This window comes from Dermacentor silvarum, chromosome 1 (genome assembly GCF_013339745.2).
Source record: "Dermacentor silvarum isolate Dsil-2018 chromosome 1, BIME_Dsil_1.4, whole genome shotgun sequence".
Lineage (NCBI taxonomy): Eukaryota > Metazoa > Arthropoda > Arachnida > Ixodida > Ixodidae > Dermacentor > Dermacentor silvarum.
The window spans coordinates 42465596-42489070 of record NC_051154.1 but is presented as its reverse complement, the minus strand read 5'-3'; the positions used below and the strand labels follow the sequence as shown (position 1 = coordinate 42489070).

At 44.9% G+C, this 23475-nt stretch overlaps 1 protein-coding gene across 9 annotated transcripts in view; it reads left to right on the top strand.

Annotated features, from left to right (window-relative positions):
* Positions 1-23234, top strand: part of LOC119461611 (ADP-ribosylhydrolase ARH3-like) — an 80117-nt gene extending 56883 nt beyond the window's left edge. For 8 of the 9 annotated variants that reach the window (XM_049667088.1, XM_049667081.1, XM_037722978.2 and 5 more), the window contains 4 exons: positions 46-262; positions 2734-2912; positions 14658-14826; positions 22285-23234. In XM_049667088.1, coding sequence (XP_049523045.1) covers positions 46-262; positions 2734-2912; positions 14658-14826; positions 22285-22491 — 772 coding nt within the window. In that variant the 3' untranslated portion in view covers positions 22492-23234. Of the gene's footprint in view, positions 1-45; positions 267-2733; positions 2913-14657; positions 14827-22284 lie in introns of all 9 variants that reach the window. The other variant, XM_049667078.1, reaches the window with a different exon arrangement.
* Positions 23235-23475: the final 241 nt, after the last annotated feature.

Here is a 23475-nt window from a genome sequence, read left to right as displayed (position 1 = left end):
AAAGTGGTGTGTTTTGTGGACTAGCTATGAGCACTTTTTCTGCAGGTTCACTGAAGAGTTCTATCATAACAAGGATGTGAAAGGTGAATATGGTCCTAAAGTCAGAAGGGTGTTCGCTGCACTAGCCAAGGACAAGTATGAAGATGTTTACGCACCTGCTAAAGAACAGTTTGATGGCACCGGCTCCTATGGAAATGGTGCTGCTATGCGGGTTGCGCCTGTTTCATTGTACTACTACGGAGATGAGGAGAGAGCAGTTCAGGTATGTGCATTTGCAATACAAATCTTGACACCGCAATACCCGTCGACTTTGTTACAGTGTGAATTGATTTTCTGTTCCAGCTTTTACTGCGCTGTAGTGAACAACTAAGGTGTATGATGAATTTGAATTTAGTTTCTTGCATGCATGCAATCTTGTAGTACCATGCAGACTTTTTCTGAAGGAGGCAGTGACCTGCTTCAGGGCTGCTGAAGGGGGCACAGAATGACTTGTAGCATCCTGTCTTTTCTAGAACTTGCAGATGACTATGAAAAATGGGTAATTCAGAAGTGTTGTGTGCTTTGATAAAGCTGAGGGTGCAGGATAATGAGCTCAAGTTGCATATTTATTCTGATGAAATATTCTTGAATGGCTTCATTTGAGATGCTTTGAAGCTTTGGAGATAGTTATAGAATAGGGGCCTCAAAGAAATAATGTCGAAGCCACTGCGCATGCACGAGATGCAAACTGCATTTGGGTTTTGCGTCAGACATGCTATTTCACTGATTAAGCAGGAGCACCAAAAGCTTTGTGTCAATGAACACGGTGGCACCCATTGCAGTGATGGCACTAACCCAGCACTAAACTGGGCTCGATTCGTGGTAACGCGTGTAGTTCGTAAGATAGAAGTGGCTGTGGTTATTGCTTTCTCTCAACTAACATGTGTAATGAACATTGATTCATTAGATGCCACTGATTCCAAATACGATTGTCGATTTCATGGCTCGTAGGCCTAACACGGATCAACTTGGCTGGTGAAGGCACGCAAAGTTGGTTACTCAAAACTAAGCGCAACAAGTTGCTTGCTGCTAATAGAATAACCTCTAAATTGTAATTAAACACGAAAACATGCTAGTTTAAATTACTCTTCTTATCATAATATGGTATATTTTATTTTGATATTTATATAACAGCTTTTCTTTGATGCCGTAGTGGCGCTGCATGCGCAAGACGCTATCTACAAACGCAAAGTCCTATTCTAAAACTCTTCACTTTAGAATAGGACTTCGCGCTGAGTTTTGATCACGTGAGCTACCACAGCAAAGTGTAGATTCGCGCATGAAAAACCCGCAATGGGCTGGTCTGAGCTCCATTGGCTGGCACTGTAGTGTTGCCATTGAGAAATATATTGTCATATGAGAAATAAGCTTTTTGAAAAAAGTTTTGCGAATGATCACGTCGTTAAAATATATTTGAGAGGACCGTCGTAAGTATACAAGCATAGGGAACAGGAGCGAAAAAACGGTAACACTGCAGAAGGCGCCCAGACGCTGCCCAAATTGCAGCAGATGACAGGTCCGTGCCCTGACGTCACGTGAGCGGCGCTCGCAGCTCCCCTGTAGGTCATTCTCTGGGCTAATAGATTGTTGCACAGTTCTATGAGGACATAGGTGGGATATAACGGGGGAGGGCCTCAAAAATAGCGGCGGAGAACAAGCAATACTTTATACAAGATTGTCGCTGCAGGGACACCGCGAAAGCAGACACAATGGAAACAATCGCGATGACACTGGTGGCTCGATCCATCACTTTGTTTTCCATTGTTTATCTTCCATGTGTGCTTTTGTGTGCATCCTCATAGCGGCAATTAGTATATATTACGGTATAGGTACCAAGTGAATGCTAACTAATCCCTGTCACTTATGTACCTGGTGTAGCTCAGCTAGCACACGATCTGACAGTTGGCTAAAGAGCAGTTGTGGGGACTACGATAGAATGGTAGTGCTGTGCTGGAACACTAATATGTTTGACACATGTGCCAAATAAGCAGAGTTCAGACTCTAGCCTCCCTGTGATAGATGCCTATGATTCCTGCTGTTCTGCAGGAGCGCTCTGTCTCCTGAATTCTCTCAAAGTAGGCACCTGTGAATGGTAATAGGGATATATATCTTATTCTATACCTGGCCAGCTCCCTAATATTTTATAAAGTTTATGAATGTAGGCCCATTGCTTGAGTTTACAAATGTTGCAACAAGTTTTATGAAAAATGAATTGTGTTCGTGAAAATGTTTTCAAGCTGTTGACAAATGGGATGGCACAAGACTGCAAACAATGCATGCAAAAAGGAAATTATGGTAGTACTGGCGTCATCTTCTTGTAGCAGCGCAGGACTCCATGGACCAGAGGGCTACTTGTTTCAAGCACGCTTATTTAGACAAGTAACTAAACCAAGCGGAATCGGCAACAGCAGAGTCGCTGAGTCCATGGTACAAAAATATTGTCAATCTTTGTTGCTCTAAGTTAGCTGCTGCTTGTATGCTGCATCTAAAAGTAAATGATTAATAAAGTATGTATATATCCAACAAAAAACATGTGCTCAGAGCAAATTTTATAAAGCTATGTACTATACTCCTCGCTTCCCTTTCTCCCCCTTGTCATATCCACAGAAATTTTACAAATTCTAAAGAGCACAGTTTTGCAAGTATGTTATTCGCTACAGCATATTCAAACATGGTAATTCTCTTTATATCTAGATAGCACAGAAGCAAAGCAAGCTGACACATGCACATCATCTGGGATACAATGCAGCAGCACTGGTATGCTTGGCCATTCAGCTCGCACTTTCATTAGATCCGTCCAAGGAACTTGATGTCGGAAGGTTTCTTGACACCTTGAAGTTGAAGATGGAGAAAATTGAACCTGAAGAAGGCCGGTAAGCTTAATCGTATGACTTTATTATGAAGTGGACTGTGCAAGCATATGTATGCATTTTGCAGCCCCCCCCCCCCCCCCCCCTTTTCTCTATGGTGGGGAATTTGTTGGGGGTACTACATGGTGGAAAGTAGTGCTTCATGCAAGTGCTAGAGAAGTTACTTGTGAAACTTGTTATCCTTAAGCCCATGCACATAGTTGGCAGGTAAGTTAGGCTGGACTTTTTAGCTATTTTTTGCCAGGTAGAAACAGATATGAAATTTTAAGGTTATGGTTCATGGTACCTTATAAATCTAAAGTCCTCGATCATGCCTATGCCTTAGTGCTAGAAAGTGTAGGAGCTGCCCAGGCTCGATGCCTGTGGAGATACTTCCTGCCCATGAAGAGCTGTGAGGAGGGGAACAGACGCACAAAATCAAAACACATGTCAGCGGAAATACCTTAATTTGATCAAAAAAAAGATACACTTAAAAAGGGTAATTAGGTAGGGCTTCAGGTGTGAAGAGAGAATGTTTTTGCTAAGCTGTAGTCGTTTTGAATATGTTCCTGTCCTTGTAAAGTGTATGTTTCTGTTCACAGAAGCACATTGCGATGGTGATTTGCTTGAGATCCTTGACTGTATTGAGACTGCAGAGTGGGCTAGTAGCATTGAGTGTGGGTTTGCAAGAAGAAGACAGTGTGAAAAAGCTTTAGAAGGGCACTGCAAAGGAATAGATTTTGTGCCTTTTTTTTGTATGGCTAGCTGCCTCTTGCACTGTTTCCTTCATGTTTGACTGTGTTGCACAATTCACGAATCTTGTATACCATTCACAAGCTAGGTTCTGCGACTATTGCTGACTATGGCCTGCAGCTCAAGTAATAATGTACAGGGTGCTGCGTATGTTAAAAAGAAAAAAGGTTTTGTGCTCACTGCTACACTGTTTTTGCTGAAACTTTGCAAAAGGATCACATATTGAAATCTACATCGTTCAGTGCAACACTTGCCACAGTTAATTGCCTGGTTTTTAAGAAAAAAGTTCAGATTTGCCAGCATTTATAGGGATGCACTGCTGCCCCAACGGAGCAAGCATAAAGTTATGTCGCCACCTGCCGGCAGCTGCAGAAAGCAGCATTTCATGGAGGGCAATTGCGTGTTCCAGGAGCGAGCAACACGTGGCAAACCTCCCTGACCGGCTGCTCTCTGTAGCCGCCAGCAGGTAGCTACACAAGCCCATAAGCGAAGGCAAATTTGCACTTCCTTCTTAAAAACCTGGCAATTAACTGTGGCAAGTGTTATACTGAACGACAAAGATTCCAACATGCGATCCTTCTGCACAATTTGAGCAAGAACAGTGCAGCAGTGAGTGCAAAATCTTTTTTTCAAACTATACGCAGTGCAATATGCAGCACCCTGTACTACCTGGTGATTCTGTCTCATAGCTGCAAGCGACTTGAGCTTTAGAGTATGTTGGGCTCATGAAATAGACTATTCTCACTTTTCATTCTGCATCTGTGTAGGCCACGGAGTGTTTAAAAAGGGCAATCATCTCAGATACTAAAGCTGTCTGATCGTGTCAACAAAGGCTGACAATATTTAACTGTAGCATGAGAAGACGGCACAAGTAATTGTATACACACGAGCACTTCACCTTCAATCTGATATGTATTGATGTTCCAGTTAACACTTACCTGCACTGCATTTTTCCAGTATTGATCAGTGTTAACTGGAACATAGTGCATTTCGCCCCGGAATTTGAAGACAGTGCTGTTGCAGTGCTTCGTAACAAGATTCCTTAAAACTAGAGCTAAGTGCAAGAGATTTCTGGTAAATCGACATGACTTATTTACTGTTCGGCTTCAATTCTTCATTTGGGACATGTGCACTTAAGTGAATAATATTAAAGTTGATTGGTGAATGCTCAATGAGCTAGCATCATGCTGGAATTTATTGTGCAAGTCATTTCTGCTTTTCAATTAACCCAGCTGATGTGACAGAATTGAACTGTCTACACAGTTGAGTTTCAATAATTCTTATTTCCACAAAAAAGATCACCTTTTTGGTAATATGGCAAATATATGTCTTTTGTAATGAGATGTGGAAATGAACTACAGGATAGAGGGAGGATGTTACTTCAGAGGAACCTGAATTGTGATGTTATGAATGGCTTTATTGGCAATTATAAGTTTACTATGAAAACCTCAGTGCATTGTGTTGACTCTGCTGGAGAGTTGAAAGCTATTTGAGTGTTCATTCATTTTGAACTGTGCTGAGTAACACTAATCATGGTAAGTGACACAAATACTCACCAGACAGGACGAGGGAGTGCAAACTACCAAATGGTTTATTGTCGATGAACCGGTGCCCTTATATGGGCTGTAGTGAATTGAGCATGTGCAGATGCCAAGGCTAACAAGACAACAAAAAGATGTGGATACCTTGGAAGTGGAAGGACACGATGAAACAGCGGATGCAGAGAATGGTTAACTATCGCCAGGTGTTCGTTCGTTTTTAAGTGACGTTTCTTGCCAGCTCTACCTTGGGTGCCACAAGCAAGGTAAAAGGTGCACCTACACATGCGTCAGCCTCTTCCCCTACCCCAGAGCCTCTTAAATTTCCCTAGTTTTTTCATTAGAGCTGGCGACAGCAGCAGTTCTTTCGAATTTTGTTGTGCAAGAACACATTTTGCAGTGCGCAGCAACACAACAAGCAGTTGGCTCATATATTTATGTTCTTTTAATCTTTCATTGAGGCAGCACCCTGTCTGTGCGATGTATGCTCTGCCACGTGAAAGTGCAATTCTATATACTATATTCTATATGCCCTTTGAAAATTTCATGAACCTAACCCTGTGCTGACGTTGAAGCTGGCCAGGCTCATGGTTATGTTTTTCATTGACCTTTTTTGCACATGCACTTGAGCTATTGTGGAGCTGAGAAAAGCACCTTAATGCTATATCTGCCAGCAATTTTTCTAAATTTGTGCAAAAACTTGTGCATGCCCTATCAAAAATTCTAATACGAAAACTAATAGCCTATTAAGTTATCTCTTTCCCTACCATGGGGAAAATAGGTGGTTTTGTAGGTTACAGCAGATTTTTTTTTTTCTGAAGGAACTACTACACTCAATATTTTATGTAATACATAAACAAAAGCAGAATGAATGCACTTTTCATGCATAAAAGTTTTATTAACAAAATGTATGTTATAAAAAAATATATAAATTGCCAAAATCAAGATTGTGGGATAAAATTTAACAAAGTTTGCAAAGACACGCTTGTATCTACTAAGAAAAAAATGTTACGAACGTTATGAGATATAAAAAATGTATTGCCGTCTAATAGGCATCATCTCCGAAAAAATCTACATTTTTCATTGAACAGGTATTCTGCTACAAAAATTTAACTGCCAGCACTACAGCTGGGTGTGCCAGGCTACGGCCGCCGATGTTCTGGGCTGGTTTGCGTCGTCGTTGCTTTCAGAGTCAAAGCCCGACGAAAAAGCAGCATCCTCAGACTCGCTGCTGCTCAATCCATCAATAAAATCAGCCGCGGATACAGCAGAATCTTCAGAAGCTCGCACGCTGCTCTCGGAGGTGGCCATTTTTGCTTTCTACTTTGACGATCGCGAAACTTCTAAGTGCATTTAAAAATCACCGCCTGGCGGGGAAAAAGCGAACTGCTTAGAAAACTTAAATATAGTTCTCCTTCACGTCCGATAGCGCAGTATGTTCGTGAGTGGCGCAAAAGGTCTCGCAAGTGGTGTTCAATAGCGGGCTAACGATGCCCAGTAGGCGCGGTACGGAAAGAATTATTGACACTAATACAGTCTATTAGGTCTATTAGTGTATTAGTCTAATAGGTATTGGTGTATTTGTCTAACGGGTCTATTAGTGTGCTAGTCTAATAGATCTGTTGGTGTGAAAGAAAATGTTTCAATGCACCATATACAGAACGAAGAACAGGTATAATTGCTAAAATTGCTAGAAGCATTTACAGTTAAACCTGCTTATAACGAAGCTCCATATAACGAATTCCTGGATATAACAAAGTTTTTATATTCCCCGCTGTTACTCCATGGAAGCACATGTATTTGAGACCTCTACGTAACTAAGTGGCAGCGAGAGACCCCCTCGAAATAAAGAATTTTCCCCGCCAACAACCTAGAGATTTCGCCCCAAATTTGGCATATTTGCGCGAGCACCAACTGGAAGCACCTTCTCCGCTGCGACGGAATGCGAAGCGACGGCGGGGCGCTTGGCGCGCTCAAATTCACGGCGATTGCGAGGCGGGCGTGCGTGCGAGCGCGCGGGAGGCGGGCGTGCATCCCTTGACCCGGCGATCTTGCCGCCGCGGCCGGGACCTTTCCGCCTCCCTTCATTCAAACCTGATCCCCCCCCGCTTGCTGCAGCTGGCCTAGTCGCCAAGCCGGCAATCTCCTTTTCCAGTTTATGTTGCCGAAGAAAAAAAAGACGCTTTCTTTTTTTTTTTCATTCCGTTGGCAGCGCCACTCTTTGGTTACCTGCGCAAGTCTCTGCACTTCACTTCACTAACCTAACACTAGGTGACACTATACGACGCCATCGTGTCGCTCGCTCTTCGTTTCCGACGCCTTGCGCTTGTGCGAAACGACACGCGTCCACGCATACAGTACCTGGTGTGACATTCCAAGGATGAGTGCTTCGACGAAAACGGGTGCGCGTATAGAATCGAGTAAATACGGTAAGCGTTTATTTTTCGAATTTTCGTGCCGAACCTGCATATAAAAATCCTCTTTATAACGAAGTTTTTCAGGAATTTTTAGCATGTATGTATTTTTACAGATTTCTTTTTCGAGAACTTCACCAGGTCAGGAATCTTATGTGTCAGAGCTTTTCGTCAACTTCAACCAGAGGACATCCTTTTGAGAAAGTTGTTAAAAAACCTGGGCACCAAAATACACACATAAAATCATGTAAAAGCAGGGTTGCTAGTTCTGCCACTGAACGTTTAAGCTGGCAATATTTGCTTCCAAATTATAATGTGGCTCCGCAATTACCAAACTAAGTTTAGGTCAAAGTGGGATATGCTAGCTAAAAATGTTTATCATTATGAAAAATGCCGCCACCTGACAAGACAGAACATTCCAAATTATAATGTGGCTCCGCAATTACCAAACTAACTTTAGGTCAAAGTGGGATATGCTAGCTAAAAATGTTTATCATTATGAAAAATGCCGCCACCTGACAAGACAGAACAATTATAAATCACACAAAATCAACATAAGAAGTGCATTACATCGAAACTGTAGGCAGCTAAGGAACAGCTCTAGGCAGAAATCTACCACAGTATTGTTGGAAACAGATATGTCATTGCTACAACACGCGCAGCAATCAGCCCAATTAATGGCATTGTACAGAAGTACGTCGACCATTGGGATAAAAAAAAAAGAAGCCTTTATACTGTACTATATAAACATAAATAAGAATAATTACCTCCAAATGGTATAGAGACGCTCGTGCCTCGTGCAGACGCGAACACAATATGGCCCGGAGTAGTGTGGCTGCAAAGGCTTCCGCACGGCATAGTTATGCACGAAAACGTGAGTAGCAGAGGTGAGTGCGGGAGAAACGTACGGAGACCTTGCTTCTTGCGAATGTGTAGGCACGGGACGTATCTGACTGAAGAAATCTTGCAGTTCGGCAACGTAGTCGGCAGGTGATGGCATAGGTGTTTTGCTGGTGGCGACAAAGAAATCGCATGGAAGGCGTAGGTGGGTGCCGTAGACGAGCTCAGCACAGGAGCAACCTTGGTCGCTCTTGAGTGCGGCTCTGATGCCAAGTAAGACGAGAGGCAAATGTAGAACCCACTTCTCCGACGATTCATGCGCCATAAGGGATGCCTTGAGATGCCTGTGAAAACGTTCAACAATTCCATTGTACTGCGGGTGGTAAGCAGTACAATGGCAGCCGCACTACTCCGGGCCATATTGTGTTCTCGAGCGTTTACGTAATTATTATGCGATGCTGATGCTGCTGCCGCTACAGTATAATCAGTGCAAGGATAAATGCTACACATTGATGCACGCTGATAGAACCACAAAGCGCTGGGGTAAAAACACTTGCCTTGCTTTGTTTTAAAGTCACAACAGCATCCACAGGTTAAACTATCCAAATAACTACTGCACGAATAAGATTATAAACAGGTGCTAACACCACGGGTTCCTTAAGAGCACATTGTTCATTCACTAATGTGCATGCCTCGCATGACACCTCGCCCTGACAAGGCAGCCCCAATGCACACGTGCTGTGCACAACTACGGCAGCAGACTACGGTTGCAGTTTTATGTTCTTTCCGCCCGCTGTGTTCCCTTTTGTATGATACCTACCGCTCTTTGATGTCAATAAATATTACGGCCTTTTATATGCGCTATCAAGTTGGCAATTTACGTTACAAGTTTAACATTTACCTTATGTGCACTTCAACAGAAAATATGGGACTAACGAAACTTCAGTGGCAAACAAATATAGTTGCTGCTATTGCACCGTCCTTCGTAAGCTCCACCGGGCTTCATGACTCTACCTTGCAGATTGGCTGGTTGTTCTTTCCTTCACTTTTTTTTCTGTGCTTTAAACACTAGCTGTTTCCTTAACAACTCATCGCGATGAGGCTGAATAGTTCCGCAACGTCATCAGTGAAGCAAAATTGGCAAGACCATGTAGGCGCACATCGCTTTCGTGTATGTCGCTGAAAGATTGCCAGTTTCAGTAGCTTAGTGCGCTGAAACTAATGCAAACGTGCGAATGCAGTGTGCTGCGCAATTGCGCAACAGAATTCTTAATGAGTCTGTGATTAATTAGAAACACCTTTCCATGCAAGCGAGCGGTCCCCTAGTCTAATTTTTTATCAACTTTCACCAGCAAGAGCTGCAGAATCCAGCAATATATGTTGTATAACAGAGCAGCAACAATATGTATGAGGCCAATAGGACATATTAGTCTAATAGAGAAATTACTAGACACGCAACACTGTTTGTATCCTAATACAAAACTGTATTAGACTAATACAAACTTCAATTAGAATTTTCGCTAGGACGTCAGATTCAAAGACCAGTTTATTGGTTTTATCAACTGGTGCTTTTTCCTTTTTTCCTTTCCTTTTCATGTTCGTTAAAAGTTTTTTACTGATGTGCGTAATCATCCCTTTCGCGTAGCTACTCTTCCGGAGTGTATTGATCTGTGCTGTCAAACTGTCTGCAATTCTGTGGTAGCATGATTCCTTAATGGCTTGTTTGATGCACGTAGGGGCAATTCCCCTTTTGATTATTTTAAGAGTGCCGTGAATCAAAGTTAGCAGCCCCCATCCTTATTTCTAAATGAAAAAAATTTTTGAGCGAGCATATAAGGGACTTAAGTTCAGTCATGAACTCTCAAAAGGAGGCAAATTGGAGTTTCCTGATATAGAAACGAGGTTTATTCGATTCAGCCAGGTTTCTCTGCACCCTGCACCTCCGTGCTTGATTGCACGGGGTGCAAGGCAAGGTGCAGCCTGGCACACCATAACTGGCACCACCAGCACCTTTTTGTTTGTGGTGCCATACACCTTTTCTGAATCTAACAAACCTAAGAATGCAGGAATACGACATGTGCTGGTCATGCAGGGCACGAGGAGAGAATGAGGAGAGAAGCAACAGCTAGTTGTGCCTAGCAACCTCACTGCACACTGCAAAATGTGTTCCTGGGCGCCAAAATTCAATAGAACTGCTGTTGTCGCCAGCTCTAATGTAAAGACTACTAGAGAAGTTTTAGAGGCTCTAGGATAAAGGAAGAAGCTCACACATGCGTAAGCGCACTTTCTATCTTGCTCACGGCACCCAAGATAGAGCTGCCAAGAAACATCACTTGAACAAAAAAAAGTTATACAGATCCCACGTACTATGGGAATCAGTTATTTGAAGCATTTTGCAGGTAGCTGGCTATGGCATCAACCATGCGGTGCCGTGCCTCGAGCGGGTGCTCATTGTAGAGTTTGGACATGCTGAGGGTCGGAAAGAATGTGAGCTTGCCTACCTGCTAGATGATTGCAAACACATTCGCCTTCCTCTGCACCGAGACCCAGTGGTACGCCATCCTCAAGTTGCTCAAGTAAATCGTTGAGGAACGCAATGTCCGAATTGACGCGTTTCTCGATGAAGCAGCGGTCTTCCGAAAGCTTTGTGAGCGTCAGGAGCCAGTTAGCGTGTACGGGGTGGGAAACTTGCTTTTATTTATTTATTTATTTATTTATTTATTTATTTATTTATTTATTTATTGTACCCTCAGGGCCGAAGCATTACAGAGGGTAGTGGCAAAAAAAAGCTTTCCTGTGAGAAGATACACTTATGCATGAAGTTATATAATGTACCAATACAGTCGAATTTCGATAATTCGAACTCCAAGGGGCCCGAAAATTTTTTCAAATTAAAGGAAGGACGTATTTTTGAAGTATTCGAGCACCATAGCACAATGCACGAACGGTGCGAGTCGGGAAATATCGCGCCGCGCAAGCGCATAGCGAACGCAACAGCCCACGCCGGCCAACGCTCGGTTCCCAATAACGGCAGAAAACGAAACTTCAGGGAGCGGACGGCGCCGCCATGACGATAGCAGGGAAGCGGATTTGGCCTCAGCAACTCCGCCGCTTCGGTAGCAGTGGCTTCGGTGGCTCTCCTCGCCCTCTCTCTCAACTCCCTCGCAGCTCCCTTACCTTCGACTGTCTCCGTGTGTGCCCGCCCCCTGAAGTTTCGTTTTCTGCCGTTATCGGGAAGCGAGCGTTTGCTGGCGTGGGTGCCGGCGCCGCTGGTTCAGCCGACCTGGCACCAGCTTACCCCGCTCCCTGAAGTTTCGTTTTCTGTCGTTTTCTGTCGTTTGCCAGCGTGGGCATCGTTGGCCGGACTGGGCCTCCGCCGCTGCATTAAGGGGTCTCTCCTAAGCTTTTGCTCTTTGGCGGTGTCGGAGCAATGCCGGTCGGAGGCGCCACCGCGTTATTGGGCGCGCTGCTGAGCGTATTGTCGGTCCGTGGTCTGTTCGAACTAACCGTCGCCAATGCTTTCGCGTTCGAATTACCGAGCGTTTTCGCCCATTGAAATACATGTAACTTTGACAGGACCACAGCGTCAGTTAAAATAAACCGGCAGTTCGATTAAACCGGCAGCTCGAATTAAGCATGTTCGAATTAACAAGATTTGACTGTACAAATACAAATCTAACAAATCAATACAAATCACCGAACTATAAAACAATGTAAACTGCCAAGATGATACAGGTCCACACAAGCAAACAAGAAGAAACAACAAAAAATAAAATGAGGTAAAGAACTATTTAGTTGCTGATGGTCTGTAATTTCTGCAGTAGGGGTAGGAAAATGGTTGAGCCGCTATTCGTATGGAAGCAACCACCATCCAGTATTGCGCAGCGAACATAGAACCGGATCTTTTTAATGGGCCGAGATAGATAGATAAATAGACTCTAAGAGCCAGAAGTTCAGAGAATGCTTCGCATTAAAAAACAAACACCTGGCGATAGTTGCATTCATTGCATTCGCTTTTTCATCAGTGTGTCCTTCCACTTGCAAGCTATCCACATCTTTTTGTTAGTTGTTAGCCTTGGCATCTGCACATACTCAATTGACTACAGCCCATACAAGGGTAACATTTCATCGACAATAAACCAGTTGGTAGTTTGCACACTCTCGTCCTGTTTGGTGTATCTACTTGTGTTGTGAGGGGTAGTGCTGGCTAACACTCCCAGGGTTAGTTGTAGTGGTAAAACATAAATACCCCAGAAAGTGGATGAAAAATGATGCCACGGTAGCTCAGTTGATAAAAGCATTGCAGGCGTAATGCGAAGACGTGGGATCGTTTCCCACCTACGCCAAGTTGTTTTTTCATCCATTTTCATTTCCATTATTTTATTGCTTCTTTAATTCACTTACTAAGTACAAGTATTTTACCCGACGTGGTTGCTCAGTGGCTATGGTGTTGGGCTGCTGGGCACGAGGTCGCGGGATCGAATCCCGGCCACGACGGCCGCATTTCGATGGGGGCGAAATGCGAAAACACCCGTGTACAGTATAGACCACTTATAACGTAACCGCTTATAGTGCAGGACCGGATATAGTGCGGTCTTTTCAGACTCCCGTTAATTTTCCCATAGCACTCCATGTATACACGTATCGCTTATAGTGCAGTTGCGGGAAACGAAATACCGGTTACAGTGCGGCTGCCTGGAAATACGGAAGTCAGCGGAGATGGCGAACGCTCCCCTCAAACGGGCGCCCCAAGGAGTGCTCGAGGAAGAAAAAGAGACAAAGTGGAGGAGAAGGGCACGTGGTGCGAACGAACAGCCAGTGAGGCTGAAACCAGAATCTTGAGTGCGAGTCGTGAAATATCACGGCGCGCATAGCGAGCGAGGGCCACGAAACTGCCAACGCCGGCCAAGGCTTGCGTCACGATAACGGCAGTAAACGAAACTTCAGGGAGGGAACGGGCGGTGCCGACACGGCACGGCGAAGGGCGCACGCGGAGATCGTGGAATGTGAGGGAGGAGGGCAGCAGGGAAGCGGTTTTCGCCTCGGCAACTCCGCCGCTTCGGTGGCTCCCCTCGCCCTCCCTCGTAGCTCCCTCACTTTCGACTGTCACCGTGCGCGCCCGCAGGCGCCGCCGCTCCAGCCAGCCCGGCGCCAGCTCCCCGAAGTTTCGTTTTCTGCCGTTATCGGGAAGCGGTCGTTTGCCGGCATGGGCAGCTTCGTTGGCCGGCCTGGGACAGCGCCGCTGCTTCCCTCTGCGCCGTATCCTCAGCGTGCAAGGTCAACACGTGACTAAAAAGTAGAGGAAGCATAAAGGAGAAAGAAGGGTTCACTGCCATTTTTTTACGCGTGGCTACGGTAGCGTGGCTGAGACGTCGGCACGTACACGCATGTTCCGGCGCAACGCAGAATCGGCGACCTTGCCATTTGAGAGAGGGTGACATTTCCGCCGCGTCTCTCCTAAGCTTTTACTCTATGGCGGTGCTGGAGCAATGCTGGTCTGAGGCGCGCGCCGCCGCGTGATTTGGTTCGAATTAACGAGATTCGACTGTAAATTGAATGCAAACGTTCTAGCCGCATTCCTCGACTGTCCCATACGCGTGGCGGCTCGGTGCACATGTTTTGTATATGTGCAGGCCTTGAAAACTGTTGCTTTGGTTATAGTGCGGTACCGCTTATAGTGCGGGTATTCGAGACTCCGGCGACTTACGTTATAAGCGGTCTACACTGTACTTAGATTTAGGTGCACGTTAAAGAACCCCAGGCGGTCCAAATTTGCGGAGTCCCCCACTACAGCGTGCCTCATAAGCAGATCGTGGTTTTGGCACGTAAAACCCCATAATTTAATTATTTTTTTTAACTACAAGTAATTCCCCCAATGTTGTCCTTGGTTTCGGGGTTTGCTGGCTTTTATGATATGATTAATAAAAATCGGGCCCCTCGGTTCTCTTTCGTCTCGTTCATTATCATGATTAGTGTCGCTCAGTGCAGTTCAATATAAAAGCTATTTACAATAATGAATATTAGGCTTTGCACACAGCTGCAAAATAGCTGCGTCATATTCTGTAGTTGCTAGCACAATTTAATGGTTATGGATCAGTAATTTATAGTGTGCATTTGTAGTGAAATGAGCATAAAGAAAATCAGCTGGCTGGCCGGGTGTTTGCTGTTTACTATTGTTCTTTGAGGGTCATTTTGATGACTTTAACTGTTTTTCCATCTTACAGTTTCTACAGTGAGAAGCTCGAAACCATGAAAAAAATGCTGAACCACTACGAAGATGCTCCACCTGAAAGGGTTGCTGCCATATTGGGCAATGAGATCACTGCAGACCGTTCAGTGCCAGCAGCCCTTTATGCATTCCTTCGTAGTACACGGCCACTGACAGGTTGCAAGGTGATAGCATTCAAAGTGTAGAGCCCAGCTCTAGCGCATAGCCTGTACTGTTACTGAATTCTGTATGTTTATTCTAGTCTTATGTTTTCTTTGCAAGCGTAACCAGTGCTTATGCTGGCATTAAATAGCCACTAGCAAGGTTTGCAACAAGCATGTTGTGTAGAATCCATGGTTTTTGTAATCTTAAGACCTTCCAGGAGGCCCTCATGAATGACTGTGCTCTGTCATGGTCGCACCAGACCCTCTTCCTTTGCCGCTGGTGATGTCAAAGGTGTTGCTGTAAAATGTACACGGATACATGTTGCTGTCGGCTGGAAAGAAAGACAGGACTTGGCCACACCAGCTGGCATGTGATTGTATACGCAAATTCCACAGCCATGAACAGTGACTCCGCATACAAAATGAAAAGAATGGACTGTTGGTGTGATGTAGGACTGAGACAGGCTTACATATCACTGAAAGTTTGCAGAGATTGTCAGTGAGCATGGTCATTAAAATGAGGACACTGTGATAAAGTGTGATGCCAAGTTTAATAGACAGTTTTAGAATAGCGTTTGCAACCAAACTTAAACACATTACGTACGTAAAGAAATAGCATCGTCCTCACTGCGCATGCTCTGAACATTATTGGGTTTCTGTGGTTTACGGGCACAATGGTAACGTACGTTAATTGGTGAGTTTATTGTTTGTAATGTTCACGCACACTAAGTAATAACATGGAACATGGCAGCACCCATGGCTCCCGGTTCACCGTGAATTCTTGTGATGGCTACACTCTTGCTCGCGTTGATTGCCAGTAAATATTGAAATGAGCTTTCATTTTCTCTACTCACCTGGAACGTTAGTTATGAGCGCAGTGCGCATCCATTTTCTGAGATGGTTTGGTGATTATGGCGCCCGTAGGCCTAACGAGACGCGTCCGCATAGCAACAGGATGATTGCTACTGGATTGTCTTGGCTTGGATACGTTTGGCACAAGGCACCAGACAGCGTCCTGTTTTATAACGTCTTCCTTAGGTTTGCATTCCCTTACGGTAAACAAAGTCTTGAAAAGACGCTCACTGTCATGTCCCGCAAAGGTGCTTACGTTAAACATATGTAAGGTGACAAACGCTATTCTAAAGCTGTGTAATGTCTCAAACGTCTGTAGTACAGACATTGTACAACTTAAGCTAAATTGTTTTGTGGGAATATTTCATGTTCAGTACCGTGGAACACCTGACCAGAGCTCTCCAATTGTCCTACAATTTTGCTAATGAGCCCATGCTATACCTGCAAATTTTGCACTCTTAACAATCCACTTAATTCTCTGCTGCCCTCATTCGTCACTCCTAGCCATAAGTTGCATTCATATCATCTTATCCTTTCAGGAGTGCTAATGTAGCAATATTGTGTTCATGCACTTCAGAGTCCTTGCTATTTTACATTAAACAATGCGCCCGAAGAAAAGAGCACATCTTTAGTGCTGAAAACCCACCACAGTGCCTTAGTAGCTATGGCATTCTGCTGCTAAGCATGAGGTTTAAGTGCTGAATAAACAATATTGTTTTTATTTGTGGTATCATTCGAATAGTTACAGGTTAACCTAGTAAATGTGACCAACTATAGTGACAGTGGCTGTGGCATTCCGTTTCCAATCGTAAAGTGTGCATTCTAATTGTGGACTCGTTGGCCACATTCGTGTGGCGATGGAGTAAGAGAAATTTCTGTGTAGCGAAATTCCATGCTAATCAAAATTGATCTGCAGTAGGCCACGTGCCCCCTTCCTTCTTAGATGTAGCGTCCACACGTAAACCTGTGATCCAGTCAGTTTTACACAAATGTTAGTAAGCAAATGTACCGTAACATGTATGTGCAGCTTCCAAGAAAGAAAAGGATGTGGTCATAATTTTTCTAGTGTAATGGTGAAGCTTTAAGGCTAATACATATTTACTTTCTGTATCTTAAAAGGGCCTGAAACACTTTTTGCTGATCTATAGATCCTGTGAACATGCGAGCCAAATATTATTGCACTGCATGCAGCAGAAAATGCCAAAAATTCGCTTGCTCTGGCTTCCACAATGTCGTCGTGCAGCATTAATTATCACAAGCAGCTGCAGACCCACCACCAGCTATTGGCTGATTTCGTGATCGTGAGAGCATTCTCAGTAATACTATAATGGCGAATCTTGAGTTAAATAAATGAAACATATATATATGCCGCAATCTCAAAAAGACAAAAATTATTTCGTCTTGCACTGCAAGTCTACACACAACAGTTGCGCTTAGCTGTGTCTGCTTTCGTGTCCTCTGAGATAGCGGCTTGTGGCATAGGGGGTAGTCTACCGTGGCGGCCACAAGGTGCCAGCGACGAGCCTTCTTGCTGCTGAGACAACTTTTTTTTTTTTTTTTTTTTTGGCAAGGCTTTGCCCTGTTGGCCTCTCACTTCTGTAGCCTCCAGTGTAATACAGTTAAACCTGGATATAACGAAATTGACAAATTCCCGAAAAACTTCTTTATAAAGAGGATTTCGTTATATGCAGGTTCGGCACGAAAATTCGAAAAATAAACGTTTACCGTATTTACTCGATTTTAACGCGCCCTCAATTGTAACGCGCACCCGTTTTCCGTTTTCGTCGAAGCACTCATCCTCGGAATGTCACACCAGGTACCGGATGCGTGGACGCGTGTCGTTTCGCACAAGCGCGAGGCATCGGAAACGAACAGCGAGCGTCACGATGGCGTCGTAGCGTCGTATAGTGTTACAGTAGAACCTCGCTGTTAAGTTCCCGTGGGCTGCGTTTTCCCGGCTGTTACGTCGTTTTCGACCGGTCCCGGACAGCTCCCATAGAACTCAATGCGTCATGCAGCAAGCGGCAAGTTGCCGCGCGTCAGCGCCTTGCCGCGAGGCCACCGTGGCACGCGTGTCAGAGACGCGCGCGGCAGCGCGGTAAGATCTCCCGCGCTCTCCGAACGTGCGAGCAACACCGCGAGCGCTCGTTGTTTCATGCGAGAGTCGACGATCGTCGATTGAAAACCCGGCGCGGACCGGCGGCGTTCCGGTTGTGATGGCTCCGTGACGTCACCCTCGTCGCTCTTGATTGGTTCTTCATCTCGCGGCACGCGGCATTTGCCGCAGAACCCATTTCGCGCGGCACGCCGCAAGACCCTCGATTCCTGCCGCTTTTGCCGCGCGTTTTTGCTGCGTGTTTTTGCCGCTAGCGTGGCCGTACCCTAAGTCCAAGGGCGATAACGCAGTCGCCGCGCGCCGTATGCTGTATGTGCGAGTGAAAACGTGGGAGGGGAGCCGACGACCGCGTCTAAATCTCGCGCGCGCGAGAAAAGCAGGGAGGAAGCGCGCTTTCTTCCGTTGCGCTCGAGGCAGCGGGCGAGGGAGCGAGGGGGAGGGATAGCGGGGCGGCGCGCGGTCGCGCAGGCCGTATCTTGAAAGCGATCTGCGTTGGGGCAGAGTAGCAGTGTAGGTGCGTCGGCGGCTCGTAGTTTTCTGCGTGCTGTGTGTTCTCGGCGCTCAGTTTGCGTTGAAGCGATAGACAACAGCACGAAGGTCACTTCGGTCGCTTCTCCAGCGGCGCTTCCACACGCCGCCAGTGTTTGACAGGGCGTGTCCGCGTCCGCGCTCATCGAGTCTGATATGTGCCACAGCGTGTACCGGCGCGTCGGCAACATCAGCTGGAAAAGGAGAGAGTGCCGGCTTGGCGGGCTAGGCCAGCAGCGCAGCAAGCGGCAGGATCAGGTTTGAATGAAGGGAGGGGGAAAGGTCATACCCGCGGCGGCAAGATCGCCGGGTCGAGGGATGCAGGGTCGCCTCGCACACGCACGCACGCACACGTGCGCTCGCTTCGCATTCCATCGTGGTGGAGAAGGTGCTTCCGGTTGCTGCTCGCGCAAAAATACAAAAATTGGGGCGAAATCTCTAGGTGGTCGGATGGGAAAATTCGTTATATCGAGGGGGTCTCCCGCTGCCACTTCGTTACGTAGAGGTCTCAAATACATGTGCTTCTATGGAGTAACGGCGGGGAATCGAAAAACTTCGTTATATCCAGGAATTCGTTATATGGAGGTTCGTTATAAGCAGGTTTAACTGTAGCAGACACGAAAAGAGAAAGTCGTGCATTGGTGGATTGAAGGATTGAAGAGATTCCAATGTGATGCCCTTTAATAGCAAGGCCATTCTATGATTAGGTAAAAAAGGGTTTCAGGGCCCTTTTATTGAAAGTGACCACAGCGCAGTAACAGACAAGAAATGAATAACGTAGACGTAAAATAGCACTGACTTCCAACTAAAGCATCCAAATAAACATTTCGTTGGAAATCAGTGCTGTGTATATCTTCGTTATTTGCCGTTTGTCTCTTACTGTGCCGTAGTTGCTTTCATTATGGAGTAACTTACTACAGTAAAAGCTCGTTAATTTGAATTTCGCGGGGATGCCCAATGAGTTCGAATTAAACCGAAATTCGAACTAACGAAATTCATTGAAAAAACAGCAGGAATTGAGACCGGGTTGTTGGAAAATCACTCAAAATATTTACTTGCGAAAATAATCCGTGATCACTGTCTGTTTCTCTTATTTGAATGCGATCGCCATAGCCTTGTTTTCCAACGCGCGAACGTGGCAGAAAGCATCCTCTGCGTCTTCCTCGAAGCTGAAGAATAGACGCGCGACACGCATAGCCTCCATTAGTTCCAAAGCTGAGGGCCGCGTGGGTGCATCATCCTCTTCGTCATCCGCACCTACATCGACGACGGGCGCTTCTCCACCAGTCACCTGCGCGATGATATCATCGTCGGTGATTGTGCCGCAGACCGCTGCACAGCGATCTGCATCGACGTAGTCGTCGAAGGTCACGTCCTCCAGCGCATCCCGCAATCCGGCAGGAATGACCACGGCCTCGTGCTCGTCGGGCTCACAAGCTGTGCCCTCATTGGTCACACAAAAGCCACTGTGGCGGAAGCAATTGGCAACAGTTGTTGCCGTGACCTGATCCCAGGCCCGCACCAACATATGCAAGGCCGTGAGCAGTGTCACATCGTAGCGACACGGCACCGAACGACTTCGTAGCTGTGACGTACACGAGGCCTAGCGACTGAATGTGCGGCACACAAAGGACACGGAGACTACGCAGACATGTCCGGCACGAACCATCACACGATGCGAAGAGCGAGCGCAATGACGACAGTGACGCCGCTGCGCTCGCGCCATCTATCGTTGAGCCTTGAAAGCTTGCGGCGGCAGTATAAAATACCACCACGCAGCGGCGCGCAGTTCGAATTATCGATAGAGGAGCCGATGCGCGCGTGAACTAACGAGTTGGTTAACCCATAGACGCCTATATATTGTGGCCGGACCATGACCATCAGTTCGAATTAATGAGGTGCGAAGTAACGAGCTTTCACTGTACACTTAATTCGCATTATAACAAAATTGCTTTATTTGAAATAATGTTGCGTTATTCAAAGATTATGGTGGTCTCAACTGCAGTGCATGCATATTTTAGACCAGAATATCTGAAAGTGTAGTGGCGCTAGACTCCGCTAAGTAGGAAGTGCAAAGTGGGAAATTTGCATGGGACCGCTTGGTGCAGCATACACGATGACCCCTAGCGTTATTTGTATAATCTTCAACGGGGAAATATCACTGCTAAGGTAACTCTGTTGTGGCGGCAGCTCCTTGTTACTAACTTCGTCACATGATGACAACCAGCAGATGAGCCAGCTGCTCACGGGCATCAGCAAAATTTCTGCACTGTCACTGCTGACAAGCACAGCTCTGTTTCATGATACATTTTTAAGCACACTTGCATTGTTTGAGTGCAAGTCCCGTGTTGAGTGTTTTAGATCATCTCCACTTTTAAGGAAATGATGGTTATACCTAGCTAAGTCTATGTGCTGTCCTGATGACTGAGGGTTTAATGTAACCCTTCCTTGTTTATCTTGTTTTGTCAAATAGTTGAGCACTTGCTTGTGACAGCATGCTTGCTGAGGAATGGTGTGTTTGCAGTGGATGATTAATTTAGTGCCCATATCCATGCAACTTCTGTTTTGGTCATTTGCATGGGTGTTTATTAATTTCTTCCTCATTCTTGTTTCGTTTAAGTACATCATGTAAATCAGAGTAAGAAAGGTTTTCGGTAAACTGAAATTCCACTAACCGTATTTACTCGATGGTAACAATTTTTTTTTTTTTTTTTGCATTTTTGTTGCTTGAACTCGGCCCTTCGTTACATTCGAATAAGGTCAAAATTGAAGATTTTACAACAAATGTTCTAAATTAGCTGTTTTAACGCTGTGTTGGCAAACCGTACTTTTTGTCTCGACTCAATCCATAGACAAGTCAACCAAAGTCAAAACTTCTATTTTGTTGGAATGGTTGCCATTTTCACTGTGTTTGTGACTGGCGTTACTGTTACAGTGCTGCATTACCCTGCGGCCTTTCGCGCTTCGACTACATTCATTCGCAACGTTATGGTGGTGTAGAGAGTTCGGTATGACGGCTGCTTCAACAGACAAGTAATTTTGAGTGCAGAGGAGTTGGGAAACTCCGCCGCAGCTCAGCGGCTGAACATCAATGAGTCGATGATTTTCGGATGGTGGCACCAATGGGAGGCCCTTGGTAAATGCGGTGCTGATCGGAAGGGCCTTGTAGTGTCCTGTTACTGTCCCCGGATGAAATGGTTGTGCGGTCTTCTAAAAGGACTTCTCAAAGGAGCTTTACGGTGCAGATAACTTGATGCTCGGGCGATCACTTTCAGAAATAGATTCGCTTTCAAGAGACTTGGCTCGTTTCGGCGTTGAACCCCTCTACGTATACGGCCAGTAGTACTCTTGGCACGGATAACCAGCTTGGCACAGTGCCAGAAACACTTGTCAAGGACGCTTTCGGTGCCGCGTCACGAGAAATTTCGCGAAATTGAAATTATCTCCGAAAGTGATCGCCCAAGAATACTGCCTGAGGAAAGCTTAGTCTCCTTCTCAGATGACGATAACTGAAGGGAACTTATTTCCGAAATAATTCCTTGAATAAAGGTACCATTTCTCTGTCCATTCATCTTGCATTACATTTGCGCTTTTTTTTTTCGTGGACTCGAAAGTCAACCCTCGCGCGAGTTACATTGGAGCAAATACGGTATAATTCACTCAATTACAGTTTCTTTTGTTTTGAAAACTATACTTTTGACATTTTTGAAACTTGTGGAGTGAAGTATCTTCACAAGAAATTTCATCATGTAGCAGTAATGATTCTGCAGGCTTTCTTTCAGCTCATAACTTTCAGTTCAATTTTTCTGTTCAGTTCAACTTCAGTTCATTCAACTGATGCCGTACACTTTTAAATTTTAGTTAAGTTTAATAGTTCTTGGAATTCTAGGTTTCTTGTGATTTTTGCTGGTGACTTGTCTGATTGTCTTTTGGATTCACATTATTTTATTTGACAGACTATCTGATTGTTTTCATTTTGCCAGACATCCAACGGCTTTGTCCGAGCGCTGTTCTTTGCCATTTCAATGGGCGGAGACACTGACACAATTGGAACCATGACTGGCAGCATTGCAGGGGCATACTATGGCATCTTCAAAGTGCCAAGAAACATGCAAGGCTACTGCCAGGCAGAAGAACGAGCAACATGCTTGGGCAACAGGCTATTGGCAGAAAAAAGTCTGCCAAAGTGAAGGACACGTTTGAGCACTTTAGTTTTTGTGTGTGTGCTTCAGTCAAGATGCCTTTTTATGTTTAATTTTTATTTTCTCTTTTCTTTTTATTGTCCAGACCGGTGCGTTGGTCTAAGAAAGTATTCTTGTCACAGAAAGTAGTCTTATTTTTAGGGGCAGTTACTTTAACTAACTCTGTGAAAACACTGACATTCCACTGAATCACTCTTAAAAACACTACCGAAGGCTTTATACTTACAAGATCTGTTTTACAGAAAACCAATTAACGTTTTGTAACGAAAGTTTATTTTTCCATGTCTTTACCTTCATAGCATACAGAGAAAGGACCAGTGCTGTATTTGAGAGAAAAACAGCGCAATATTTTTTTATTATTATTCTTCCGAGAAGGTCTCGAGATTGGCAACTATATTGTTGCATGGTGCATCGATATGTTACTTAGTCCACTTCATAATTCAGTTTCATGTTTGTCTGATTGCCTAAATTCAGGCAATAATAGTTTACCATTTGTTCATTATTGTTGTTGTGTTTAACATGTTTTATCTCTTAGATCAAAATACATTGTTTTTAAAAGTGACAGCTGTTTTGTTTTACTGTTTTATTATTTTAATTGCTTGGATGCAGGTCAGTCATCAGCATTGTACTAGTGTGTTCTAAATGCCAAAGAAGAGCATAAATGTATATCTTTTAGGAATATATGTTCTAAAGGAACCTGTTTTGTTTGCAAATAAACATATTTCATTCAATGTAATGTCATTCAACGAGTATTGGTACACTGGGCTCTACATTCTCATGGGGCCCAAAGCTTGTACAAACACCAACAGTGTGCTTAGTAGCAGCATAGCCAGGGAGATTCTTTATGAAGTCTGAGACTGCCAACAAACAGACTGCGCAATAGTAATGGCAAATGGAAAGTCTACTAACTTTGTACACTCAATGGCTAAAGTCTCTTGCAGCTGTGAAACAGAAAAGCTGCAGGCCATACAC